A 12,526-nucleotide genomic window follows, 5' to 3' on the forward strand; every position below is an offset into this window, starting at 1 on the left:
AATTCTCTCCTCATATCTTCACTCTTCCCAGAGAATCCATGACTGTAAAATTAATAACCCTGTCTCATTAAACAAAAAATAGTTCTAAGATAGCCTGTCCCCTAGTTGGTTCCTTGACATAGTGTTGAAAGGTCATCAGCCAACTACGTTAGCTCTGTTTTTCTCTTCATTGATACTTCCTGACCTGCTGAGTGTTTCCAGCACTTTCAGTTTTATTTCAGATTTCCAGCATCTGCAGTACATTGCTTTTGTGTTTCTAGTTACCTGCGTCATTTAGTCATCTATCTTGCTTTGTGCATTCAGATATAGTCTTTAGTTTTAACATTTCATTATTTTCCCCTGATATGACCTTGCTCGCTAATGTCATTTTACCATTATTAAGTTCTCTGCCCCTTCCTGACACAATCTGCTTGATTTTATCCAAATTACTGCTTTGTTCTACAGTCTTGACTGTTCTATTCAGGCTTGCAAAATTGACTTTAAACTAATAAGAGGTGTGGGTTTAGGTAAAGTCCTATCATTTACCCTTGTTAATCAGTTTGCCTGGACCTTGATCTCAGCCCAGTTTAGAGTCCATTTTATGATACTGAACCATCTCAAAATACTGCTGAGAAAAAGAGACATGTTGAAACTATTCATCTTGCACTAATCAGGACACTTCACAACATAAGGGGAAAACAACAAGTTATACTGCATGAGAAGAGAGTGCTGATTGGTTGGCAAGTGGACTTTGATACATATATTAACACACCGGGCCCTGTTCTTGGCAGACAAAAAGAACATGAACACACATTGTGCCTGTTTTAGCTAAACAAAAAGTAATAACCATTTACTGATGCATTCCTTGGGGCAATGCCTTGACCAATCAGGTTCAAGCTTTCTGGTTAAAATTTCAAACAATGCTTGGCAGTTAACTGTCAGTCACCATCACTGCTGATTACTCCATGACAATGCCTCTACCAATCAGAGTGCACTTGCCAACCAATCAGCACTCTCTTCTCACAGTATAAATGTTGTTTTTCCCTTATATCGGTATTCTTGCAAAGTGTCCTGATGAGTGCAAGGTGAAAAGCTTTGACATGTCTCTTTTTCAGCAAAACTCAAATTTTGTACTAGCAAACAAATATTTACCTCAAAATACTTCATACAATGAATTAGTCTAATTTGTACGTTCAAATACACACAGACTGACTCAGTTGCTTGCCAATCTGCTCAACCTAGAACCTTCTGACCTGGAAATTAAAAGCATTACAATTACGTCATGCCAACAAACAAGGTTGGAGAGGCCCAAGTAGGATGACCAACAAGAACGCCACTGCTCTTTGATCAACAGTTTAAAGAAATACAGTTTACAAAAATCCTGTTGTACTGTTCCACTGCTTAAAAATGTGCCAAGGCTGTTACTTTTACACAAATGCAGCATCATCACATAATTCACCCATTACTAAGGATCGTTCTAGTCACTGTAGTGAAATACTAAGCAATATGTTGGCTGTTTGCTAATTAGTGATTGTTCTGCCTAGTCAAAATGTCTCTCCAGGATTTGAAAGATACAACAGCATCTGTTCAATTGCAAGGGTGTCAAACAGTCTGACACTGGGATTATAATAATTTTTGGTTATATGAATTTGAGACTCAAAAGCAGACTTATTAAGAACCTGCAACTTGAACTGGTTGGATCTGAATCTCTAAAATGCTCCTCTGATAGGGCTACAAAACTTAAGGCAATTCAAAATTAAGCACCTAAAAAAGATGACATCTTGTCTGTGCCTTGATTAGAATTTTCAAATTTTACTTCTAAGAAAAGTGTACTTCTATCTGAAAACCAGTTCATAATTTATTTCTAAGCATATACCCTCAAATCTACTGCCCATACAAGAACAGGTTTTGCAGACCTTTGAGCGATGGGTGGACAGCTACCAAAAGCAAGTATTTAGTAAAATCACGAAAACTGCTACTAGCCTAAAGAGGCTACTAAATAGACTCGAAATAGATAGGTAGAAAATCGGCCAGATACTGTGGGCTGAGTTTTCCCAGTCCTCTGGAGATGGGCTGGGGAGCAGGAAGGGTGGTAATATGGCAGAGGAGAGAGTCAGGAGAGGTAAACCCTGGTAGCCTCCTAGCAGGTTCCTGGGAATGGGGGCCTCCTTTATGCAAGTGGGGACTCCATAGAATGCCCTTCCTTTGGTTGCAATGGCTGCCCCCGCAGAAACGGCATCACTGCTACCCCATGAATCAAAACCCCGCATCTACCCCCAATTGTTGAAACCTGCCTGCCTGTCCTGGCTTCCTCATGAACTTACCTGCTCTTCCAGGGCACCACTAGCAGTGCTACTGTCGAAGTTACTGAACCGTCGGCCCTCTGATTGGGCCGGCAGCAGCCCTGGCATGTAGGCCACCATCCTCAATTGTATGGCAGGCCCAGCAGCAGGCAAAGCAGAACTTGAAACAAGCCATAGTAGATGATATTAGCGCATACAACCGAAAACTCGGTCAAGGAAGCAAGTTTTAAGAAGGGCTTTAAAAGTAGGAAAGAGAGTTAGATAAGTGGAATGGTTTAGGGATGGAATTGTAGAGCTTGGGGCCAAGGCAGCAAAGGCAGGGCCACCAATGGTGAAACAATAAAAATCTTGCCAGGATTAGGTGACCATGGCTACTTTGAGGGGATGTGGGACTCGAGGAGTTTACAGAGATAGGGAAGGGTGAAATAATAGATTTGAAGTCATGGATGAAAATTTTTTAAAATAGAAGAGCTGCTTAACTCAGAGCCAATATATGTTAGTAAATACAGAGGTGAAGGGTGAATGGGACATGGTGTGAGTAAGGACATGGCAGTAGAGCTTTGAGTGGCCTCAAGTTCACGGAGGGTAGAATGCGGGAGGCCAGCCAGGACAGCATTTGAACAGTCATGTCTAGAGGCAACAAAGAGGTGGAAGAGGGCTTCATCAGTAGATGAGCTGGCACAGGACAGAATCAAGCCAAGTTACAGAGGTGGAAAGATCCTGAAGGGACTTGAAAGGGTGGATGTGGAGAGGATGTTTCCCCTTGTAGAAGAATCTAGAACTACGGGTCACTTTTTAAAAATAAAGAGGTCACCCATTTAAAACAGAGATGAGGCAAAAATTTTTCTCAGAGTCTTTGGAGCTCTGCTTCCAGGAAGCAGAGTCTTTGGATATTTTTAAGGCAGAGGTGAATAGATTCTTGATAAGCAAGGGGGTGGTAGGTTATCGGGGGTAGGCAGGATGCAGATTTGAGGTTACTATCAGGTCAGCCGTGATCTTATTGAATGGCGGAGCAGATTCAAGGGGCCAAATGGCCTACTCCTGTTTCTTGTTCATATGTTCGTATGAAACTGGTGGTCTTAGTGATGACATGCATATGTCTTTGGAAGCTCAGTTTTGGGTCAAATATGACACCAAGGTTGCAAACTCTGAGTTACACGAATCTAACAGTGGTAAACAGGAGAAAAGGAACTAAACATAGCCATGTAAATGACACTGAGGGTACAGCCAATATAGTGCCGGATAAAAAATTAAGAATTTATTCTTCTCGATTCTCCATCTGGTATACTGATTTTAACCAAGTAAAGGATAACAAGGAAAAGAAAACAAGATTTGAATGTAAACAAAACTGCATTTTGGGATGAAGATCATAATTTTGAAAATAAATATAATTCTGGACAATCTATAGCTTAAAATGGTATCCACTGCAACCAGTTGCATAATTCCGTACCTGGGCCCTTTTCAAGGAAGACAATCTTAGATTCCGGTAGAAAATTGAAGCCATTAACTATCATTTCTTCTCCACCATTGACTGAGCATGAATTGATGCTGTACTTTTCAATTTGAGGAAGTTCCTGAGCAGAACGCTGGGCTGTAATAATCAAGTAACAAGATCACTGATAAAAGATTTTTCAAATACATATTTATTACATCATTGATTCTTATCCAATTCCACGCAATGTGTTAAGAGTTACAGGAAATGTTCAAAAAAATTATAGTGCATAAGAATCAAATACACAACCACGTAAGTATTATAAAACTTAAATTTAAAAAAAAAATGTACAGGTGCAAATTTGTTTCAGTTCTGATTTTCCTGCTCAAAAGATGTGTCTGCTCCATCCAAATATGCAGTCTATTCTTGGTTTTGCACTTTTGGGCATCCTCAATATCAACAGAGCATTTAGCAGCTACTATAGAGCACGGTTAAAAAGGATCCAAAACATTAAAGGAAAGTCCCAAATTAAATTCTGATGACGTTTCAGATGATTGAGATGACAGGATAGTCATGATAGTATAAAATGTTCGAATAAATAATCTGACTCAGATATTAGTCAATATGCTAATTTTTAAACTAAAGAATCCACAGCATTAGAAAAATCAATAAGTTTAGAAGAATTTCAGCAATGAATTAATTTTGTGATATAACATTACTCCTTTCAAGGTGGTCACTTGAAAGGAAAAGACATTCTGAATCTGAAATGGTTAATTACTTAGGCAATAAGAAGTTTGCGTCAATACACAAGTGAACAGTAGTACAGCACAAATATGTGCTTCTCCTAGAGTTCCAGACAGTGTGAAGAAGAAACAATATTCAAAACAAGTTAGCAAAAATATTTGACATAGTGAACAGTGCCTAAGTATATTAACTCAAGGTAGCACAGCTTGGATCTACCCCACAATACTCCACATGATGATTCCCAAATCCAAATACTCTTGAGTAAATTACAAGTTGAGAACATTTCCCTGCGTCCTTACTCTTTCCTCCCACACGGCAAGGGCCAGGACTGCCAATGATTTTCAGAAACTGGTTTTGTCACTTTTCAAGCTGACAGTAGTGCCATGCTAAATATGTTGGTACACAAGAACACAAGAAATAGGAGCAGGTGTAGAGCACACAGTCCATCAAGCCTGCTCTGGTATTCAATACAATCATGGCTGACCTTGGGCTTCAAGTCCATTTTCCCACCCGTTCCCCTTATCCCTTAATTCCCTGAGACACCAAAAATAAGTCTACCCCAGCCTTAAATGTATTCAACGGTGGAGCTTCCACAACCTTCTGGGGTGGAGAATTCCAAAGATTCACAACCCTTATAGTGACGTAATTTCTCTTAATCTCAGTTCCAAATGATCGGTTCCTTATCCTGAGAGTGTTCCCCTGTGAAATGAAATGAGGGGTGCATCAAATATTACTATAAGCTTACCTCCCACAAGCTAATCATATAGTGCCTGACAACAACTGGTGGGAGGCACAGTCTCTAGACATCTACACCTTGCCAAATAAAACAGGTCACTAAAGCAGCAATGTCTGTGGGAGGATTTGGAAACATGAAGAAAAAAAATGTAGGAAAAGAAAGTTTGACAAGTGTGAATTTAATACTAACAGCATTCAACAGGAATGGAAGCTGCTTGCAGTGAGACAACTTTTCCATTGGGCTGTGGGATGTGCACACGGAAAACAAGGCGAACTCTTGTATTTTTTCTACCAATGTCAGTTTCACCCTTGCGAAGTTCAATATCAGAGTTGCGTAGTTTCAAAATTCCTGCACAGTCAATGCTATAAGGAAATAACAAAACAGATTTGTAAAAAAACACATGTTAAATATGATCACTTTAAAGTGGTTTACATTTTAAATGGATTTTAAATAAAACTTGAATAATCAGCTGTCCCATATTAAAACAAAAGCAAAATATCCAAAAGAAAAACAGGCTAATACTGAGCCACACTAATTAGTTTGCTCCATGAGTAATATAAACCAACAGTCTGATTTTCACACTTCAGTCTGAGACACTGAAAAAGCAAATTTACGGTCGTTATCTTCAATTCTTGCTCAAGTTTGGTGACATGAATTTTGAAGTGTGGACACAATGATACCTCTTCTGCAATTTAATAAAATTCATGGGAATCCAGCAATTTATAACAGCTTCTAAAGTGAATATTTACTCAATTACTAACATATGTAGATGTTAATTCTAAAGCTAGCAACACAAATATAGCACATATTAGTTTTAAACTGGTGTGCTGCTTTAGAAGTATCATTCTTGAATACTGCAACAAAACTATGACTGCACTAACCAATCAGAAAAAATTCAATGCACAGGATGTGCCGAAGCATAAATCAGCCCCCTATTTTACCACTACCATTTTGGACATATCGAATCAGCCCCTTCCCTCTCTATTTGGAACCAAAACACACAAAACTGTAACTGGTCATTCCAATTTTACGTTTTAAAGTACTAGTTAAGCTGTAATACACCAGTAGGGATAAAGTGTATCGGGCAATTTCCCAGAAACTGGCTTCCACCCATCGATCCCTTCAGGATAAAATAAAAGTGCAAGCCTTGCTCGTAAAGCTTTTACTTCCCCTGCCCAATCAGACACACGCAACTGATCAACATTTTCTTCCTGCAACCAGGCAATCAATATTAAATGTTTCTATCTGGAATTTAACAATTGGTCCTAGTTAAGGCAGCCCTGCGACCGAGATAGAAATGAATCATCCCCCATTTTGAAGTGACAGTCACATGTTTATATTCTAGGTATTCAGTCATGTAGTTTGTTTCATGCTAGAATAAACAAATTTTGGTGGTCATCAGCTGGCAAGTTATCCAAATCCTGTAAAAGAAACATTTTTGTCATGATTATGGATTAGGTAGTGAATGAGTGCTTTACGTCTGTCTTCACAGAAGAGGATGTTGTCAATGTCACAATGAAGAGGGGGCAGAGGTATTGAGCAGGGTGAAAATAGTTAAAGAGCATATACTTAAAAGGTTGGCAAAAAGCCTGGTCCAGATGGGATGCATCTCAAATTGCTGAGGAAAATGAGGAAAGAAATAGCGGAAGGGTTGGCCACAATCTTTTAATCCTCCTTGGATGACAGAAGCATCAAGAGGATTGGAGGGTTGCAAATGTTACAACCTGTTCAATAAGAGGGAAAAGGGATAAACTCAGTAACTACAAGCCAGTCAATCTCACGTCAGTGGTGAGGAAATGTGTGGAGATCATAATACAAAATTCATTTTCACGTGGAAAATCATGGGTTAATAAACAACATCTAAAGATATGACTAAATTGTACCTGACAAACTTAATTGAGTTCTTTGATGAAATATCAGAGGGCTGATGAAGAAGGTAGCAGTCGATGTGTATATGGACTTTCAAAAGGTGTTTGATAGTGCATCATACAACAGGCGTTAACAAAATTGAAGTCCATGCCATTGAAGCAACAGCAGCAGCACTGATACAAAACAGGTTGAGAGTCAAAAAGCAGAGAGCAGTAATAAATAGTTGTTTTTCAGACTGGAGTGAAGTGTGCAGTGGTGTGTTCAGTAGTGCGTTAATGATGCGGACTTAGATATAAGGGGCATAATTTCAAAGTTTACAGATAGCACTGGAGGCCAGAATTAGATGAACGCAGATATAATAATGTAAGAACATAATAAATAATAATAAAATGCTCCATCATTCAATAAGATCATGGTTGATCTGTTGTGGCTTTAACTTCATTTTCCTGCCTGCCCCCCCCCCCAATAACCCTGGCTCCCTTGTAAATCAAAAATATCTCGGAAGGTTGTGGGGTTGGAGGAAATTACAGAGATAAGGATGGGCAAGCAAGGATTTAGAGGGATTTGATAAAAGGGTGAAAATTTTAAAATCAAGGCGTTGCTTGACCAGGAGCCAACGTAGGCAGCAATCTGGATGTCATCACAATAATTGGAAACTATCAAACTACAACGTTCAGAACATGTGGAAAGAAGAGAAATAAATAAAATGAGTCTTACAAAAAACCTTCAATTGTAACATATTAAGTCTATCACTTACAAAAATAGTACCAGCAATGAACAATGCTACCCTCTGGGTCGCCATACCTATATTAGCTCCTGTTCTCTTGTACCTTTAAATTGGTGGAATTAAAGCACTAATGGGTCTGGCGGAGGAATGCGTACATGCTGGAAACCTTTTTGCAGCTTCCCACTCCTCCACAAATTTGAAAAAGTTAGGTAGAATCAATTTCAGCTCCAAGATTTCTACCAAAGAATGGTTACAGCACAGGAGGTGGTCCATCGTGTCAGTGACAACTCTCTGCAAGAGCAACTCAGCTTGCCCCATAAGAACATAAGAAATAGGAGGAGCAGACCATCCGCCTTTGAGCCTGTTCTGCCAATCAATATGATCATGGCTGATCTTCAACTTTAACTCCAATTTCCTGCCACTCCCCGTTTCCATCGATTTCCTGAGAAACCAAAAATTTATCATGCCTTACATACATTCAAAGGTGGAGCATCCACAACGTTCAAAGTGGAGTATTTCAAAGATTCACAATCCTTTGAGTGAAGAAATTTCTCCACATGTCAGTCTTAAATGATCGATCCCTTAACCTGAGACTGTGCCCTTCTATACTAGATTCCCCATCCAGAGGAAACAACCTTTCAGTGTCCACTCTTTCAAGAATCTTACATGTTTCAATTAAATCAACTCTAATTCTTCTAAACTTCAGCCTATCATCACAGGACAATCCAATGACTGATGTCAGGCTATTTGACCTGGAGTTCCCAGTTTTCTCCCTCCCTCCTTTCTTCCATAGCGATATTACATTTGTTAGCTTCTATTCCGCTGGGACAATTCTAGAATTTAGGGAATTTTGGAAACTCAATCATCAGGTATCTCTTTTAGAGCCCTAGGATGTGGACCATCATTAGTCCCTAATGTTTCTCCAGTACTTTTTCTCTGTGTATATTAATTACCTTAATTTCTTCACTCTTATTAGTTGCCTTCTATTCCTGTTATGTAACTTGTGTCCTCTACTATAAGACAACACAAAATATTTGTTCAACATCTCCCATTTCCTCATTCCCCATGATAATTTCTTCTGTCTCTGCCTCTAAGAGACTAATGTTTACTTTAGTTATTCTCCTTTTCATATACTTGTAAAAGCTCTTTCTGGCTGGTTTACTTTTTTTTTTTCTCTTTTTCTTGGCCTTTTGTTGGTTTCTAAAATATTCCTAAACTGGAGACTTACTACTAATTTTTTGTAATTTTATAAGCCTCTCTTTTAATCTAATACTATCCTTAACCTCCTTAGTAAGTCACAGATGGATCTCTCTTGCTGAGTTTTTGTTTTTCACTAGAATTTTTGTTGAACCTTTTGAATTGTTTCTCACTGTTTATTTACCACCATATCTTTTATTCTATTTACCTAATCCACCTCAGCCAGCTCTCTCTTCATACCTATGTAATTGGCTTTATTTAAGTTTATGATTCTTGTTTGTTATTAAAATATCTTGCTTTCAAACTTAACATGGAATTCAATTGTATTATGATCACTGTTTCCCAGTGGGTCTTTTACTATGAGATTACTAATTAACTCTGACTCAATGCACACTGCTAGATCTAAAATAGCTTTATCCCTAGTTGGTTTCACAATGTATTGCTCCAGGAAACAGTCACAAAGGCATTCTACAAGTTCACCTTCTAGCCTGCCTTTGCTAATTTGACTTCTCCAGTCTATATGAAAATTAAAGTTCCCCACAATTACTGCATTCTCTTTGTTACAAATTCTGACAATTTCTTGCTTAATACTCCTAATTTTCTTCCATACTGATTCTACTTCCTTATCTTGTAAACCAAGATCCTTTCTCACTAAATGTCCTTATTCATACTTTACTATCAGGGCTACTTTTCTTAATTTTCCATTCTGTCTGTCTTGACAAAATGTTGTGAACCCTGGAACATTTATTTCCTAACCTTGGTCACCTTGTAAACATGACTCTGTAATGACGATTAGGTCTAAACCATATATCTCTATCTTAGCTACTAGTTCATCAATTTTACTTTGGATGCTTTGCACATTCAGATAAATAACATTTAAAAAAATTATTACTATGTTCTGCATGGAACTTATTCGCAGATCACAGAATCTTCACTGTGCAGGAGGCCATTCAGCCCATTGAGTCTGCACTGGCTCTCTGAAAGAGCATTCTACCTAGTCCCACTCCCCTGCCTTATCCGCGTAACCCTGCTCATTCTTTCTTTCTATTCAGATAGCAATCCAATTCCCTTTTGAACACTTTAATGCACTACTGCCTTTAAACTCAGTCCTTTCCTGTACAATTCTGCTCATCTTTACCTACATCGCTACAATGTTCCAAAGTCTTAACTTTTCTCTTTGGATTTCTATATCTCCCTACACTCGAATCCTCCCCTAACTAACTCTGTTGGTTTACAGCTTGTTACGCAATTCCCCAGGATACCGGTCCCAGCCCAGTTTAAGTGGAGCCCATCCCAACAGAGCAGCTCCCTCTTTCTTGAGTACTGGTGTCAGTGCCCCAGGAATCTATACCCCTTCTTCCCACACTACTCTTTGAGTCACACATTTAATTCTCTAATCTTCTTGCCCCTATGCCAATTGACACGTGGCTCAGGTAACAATTCAGAGATGATTACCTTTGAAGTTCTGTGTTTTAATTTGGTCCCTAAGTCCTCAAACTCTCTCAGCAGAACATTCCTAATACTACCTATGCTGTTAGTTCCTACTACAACATGATCCTCCCCCTCCCAGTCCAAGTTCATCTCCACCCACAAGGAGATGTCCTTAACCCTGGCACTGGGCAGGCATCACAATTTTTCGTGCTTCCGGTCATGGCTGCAGAGAATAGTGTCTATTCTATACTGTCCCCTATCACCACCACATTCCTTTTTGCTCTCCCCACTTAAATGGCACCCTGTCCTTTCCCCCAGGCCTGCAATTTTTTTCTCTTCAGGTGCTTATCCATTTCCCTTCTTATGCCATGATTCAATCTGCCTCCACCATACTTTCAGGTAATACTTCTGCAGATCCCAACCGGTAGCTGTGTAAAAAGCTTTTCCTCATTTCTTTTGCCAATCATCTTAAATCAATGTCTTCTGGTTCTCGATCCTTCCACCAACGGGAACAGTTTCTCTCGGTCTACTCTGATTAGACCCCTCAGATTTTGAACATTTGTTTAATTCTCCTCTCAACCCTCCCCTGTGACTAGCTCTGGAAAATACTCTTCTTTGGCTCAATGTTTGGAAATGCATCAGTCAAATCAAGGTCTCACCACCCATACTTTGATTTATCTACAATCATATGCAATCGCCATCTATTGGAAGCTTCTCAATATTCCACAGATACCTTGACCACATATTAAACAATTACCCATTCATGCCAGGTACTTCATGCTCTTCACCTAGGACCACAACTTTGTAGATGGTCTGCCATGGAATGAACAGAGATTTCTTCATCTTAATGCAGTGAAGAAAATTCTAAGAAAATACCAGTGATATGGGTCTAAATGACGCCTGTTTTTTACTTGAAAGGAACACATCAGGTCAAGTAACCGCAAGCATTCAATTGAAAAATATACAATCACATCCAGATTTCTTTTTAAATTTGTTATGCTCTACACAGTCTCTTGCTGGTGGCCATCATTGGTGGCCATCATATTTGCTTCATATTGGAATCTAGTTTCTGAAACATGATATTTGTTCACTTTGATTTCCTGTTATCGCCAATACAGGGGTGATGAGAACTGAGAAATCTAACTTTTCAGTCCTGGAGTTGTGAATAAAACCTTGAAGGGAGATTACCCACTGCATCATCAACACTGATTTTTCTCCCCCATTTATATTGCATAACTATTTTCTGAATAATCAAAGGCAAGAGCTTTGAGATACCTTTTCCTGGAATATTCTTCTGAGTAAGATAACTGAGGCTTATGTGTCTTTCTCCACCCTGCGTAAAAATCTATTTTCAGAAATTTAATTATCGAGACTGTAACTTCGTACAAGCTGGAATTGACAAACGATTTAAGAAAATAACAAATTTAATGAAGTTCCAATGCCTTTAGCAGTTAAGGGGTCACACCAGCAAGTTTTCATCCCTCAAGTATGAAAGGATTTAAACAGCAGAGAAGACGAAAAGATAAATATCATTACACTGTGGTTTGGTCAAGTACCTGGCAGTCATATTGTTTTCAGGTAGAAGAGGAATTTCAAGAACCTTTGTACTGGTAACTATAATCTCCTGGCTAGCTGTAGCAACAGTCTTCCCGGTGATTCTGTGCACCTGGTAGAATGCATGTGGTCTTAAATAGCGATCATCAGCAGTTCCAATGAACATCTGCAGGTTGATTGGCTTTTCATTGTAACCTTGAAGCTGCAAAAGACAACATGTTTACATTAAGCAAAAGCTACCAGATTTTCTGGAGAATAAGAATAGGAAATGAGTGCCAAAAGATGAATCAGGCTTTCTTCAGTGAGAGGACCAGACCATCTTCAAAACCCTAAGTTTTTTTTTTAAAAGGAATGAGACTTCGTTTTAGCAACACAGCATTTTTGAGTTATTTTTCTCCCCTCAAAACTTAACATCTTTTCTTCTCAGTCTTTTCTGGTTCACCATGAACAAGATAACTTCAGCAACCACACATCAGAAATACTATCATAAAACTGCCTACGCATTATTATAGTACTCTATAATCATCCAACACATGGGTAACAGACATACTGCA

General features: G+C 38.9%; 1 protein-coding gene across 2 annotated transcripts in view; it reads right to left on the reverse strand.

Moving 5' to 3' along the window:
- Window positions 1-12,526, reverse strand: part of nfatc3a (nuclear factor of activated T cells 3a) — a 165,484-nt gene that overhangs the window by 80,882 nt on the left and 72,076 nt on the right. For both annotated transcript variants that reach the window (XM_078544226.1, XM_078544227.1), the window contains 3 exons: window positions 11,975-12,174; window positions 5,384-5,556; window positions 3,733-3,873 (listed from right to left, as the gene is read on the reverse strand). In XM_078544226.1, the coding sequence (XP_078400352.1) occupies window positions 3,733-3,873; window positions 5,384-5,556; window positions 11,975-12,174 (514 nt within the window). The remainder of the gene's footprint in view (window positions 1-3,732; window positions 3,874-5,383; window positions 5,557-11,974; window positions 12,175-12,526) is intronic.

The sequence above is a fragment of the Cetorhinus maximus genome, chromosome 6, assembly GCF_964194155.1.
Source record: "Cetorhinus maximus chromosome 6, sCetMax3.hap1.1, whole genome shotgun sequence".
In the NCBI taxonomy this organism is placed as follows: Eukaryota; Metazoa; Chordata; class Chondrichthyes; order Lamniformes; family Cetorhinidae; genus Cetorhinus; species Cetorhinus maximus.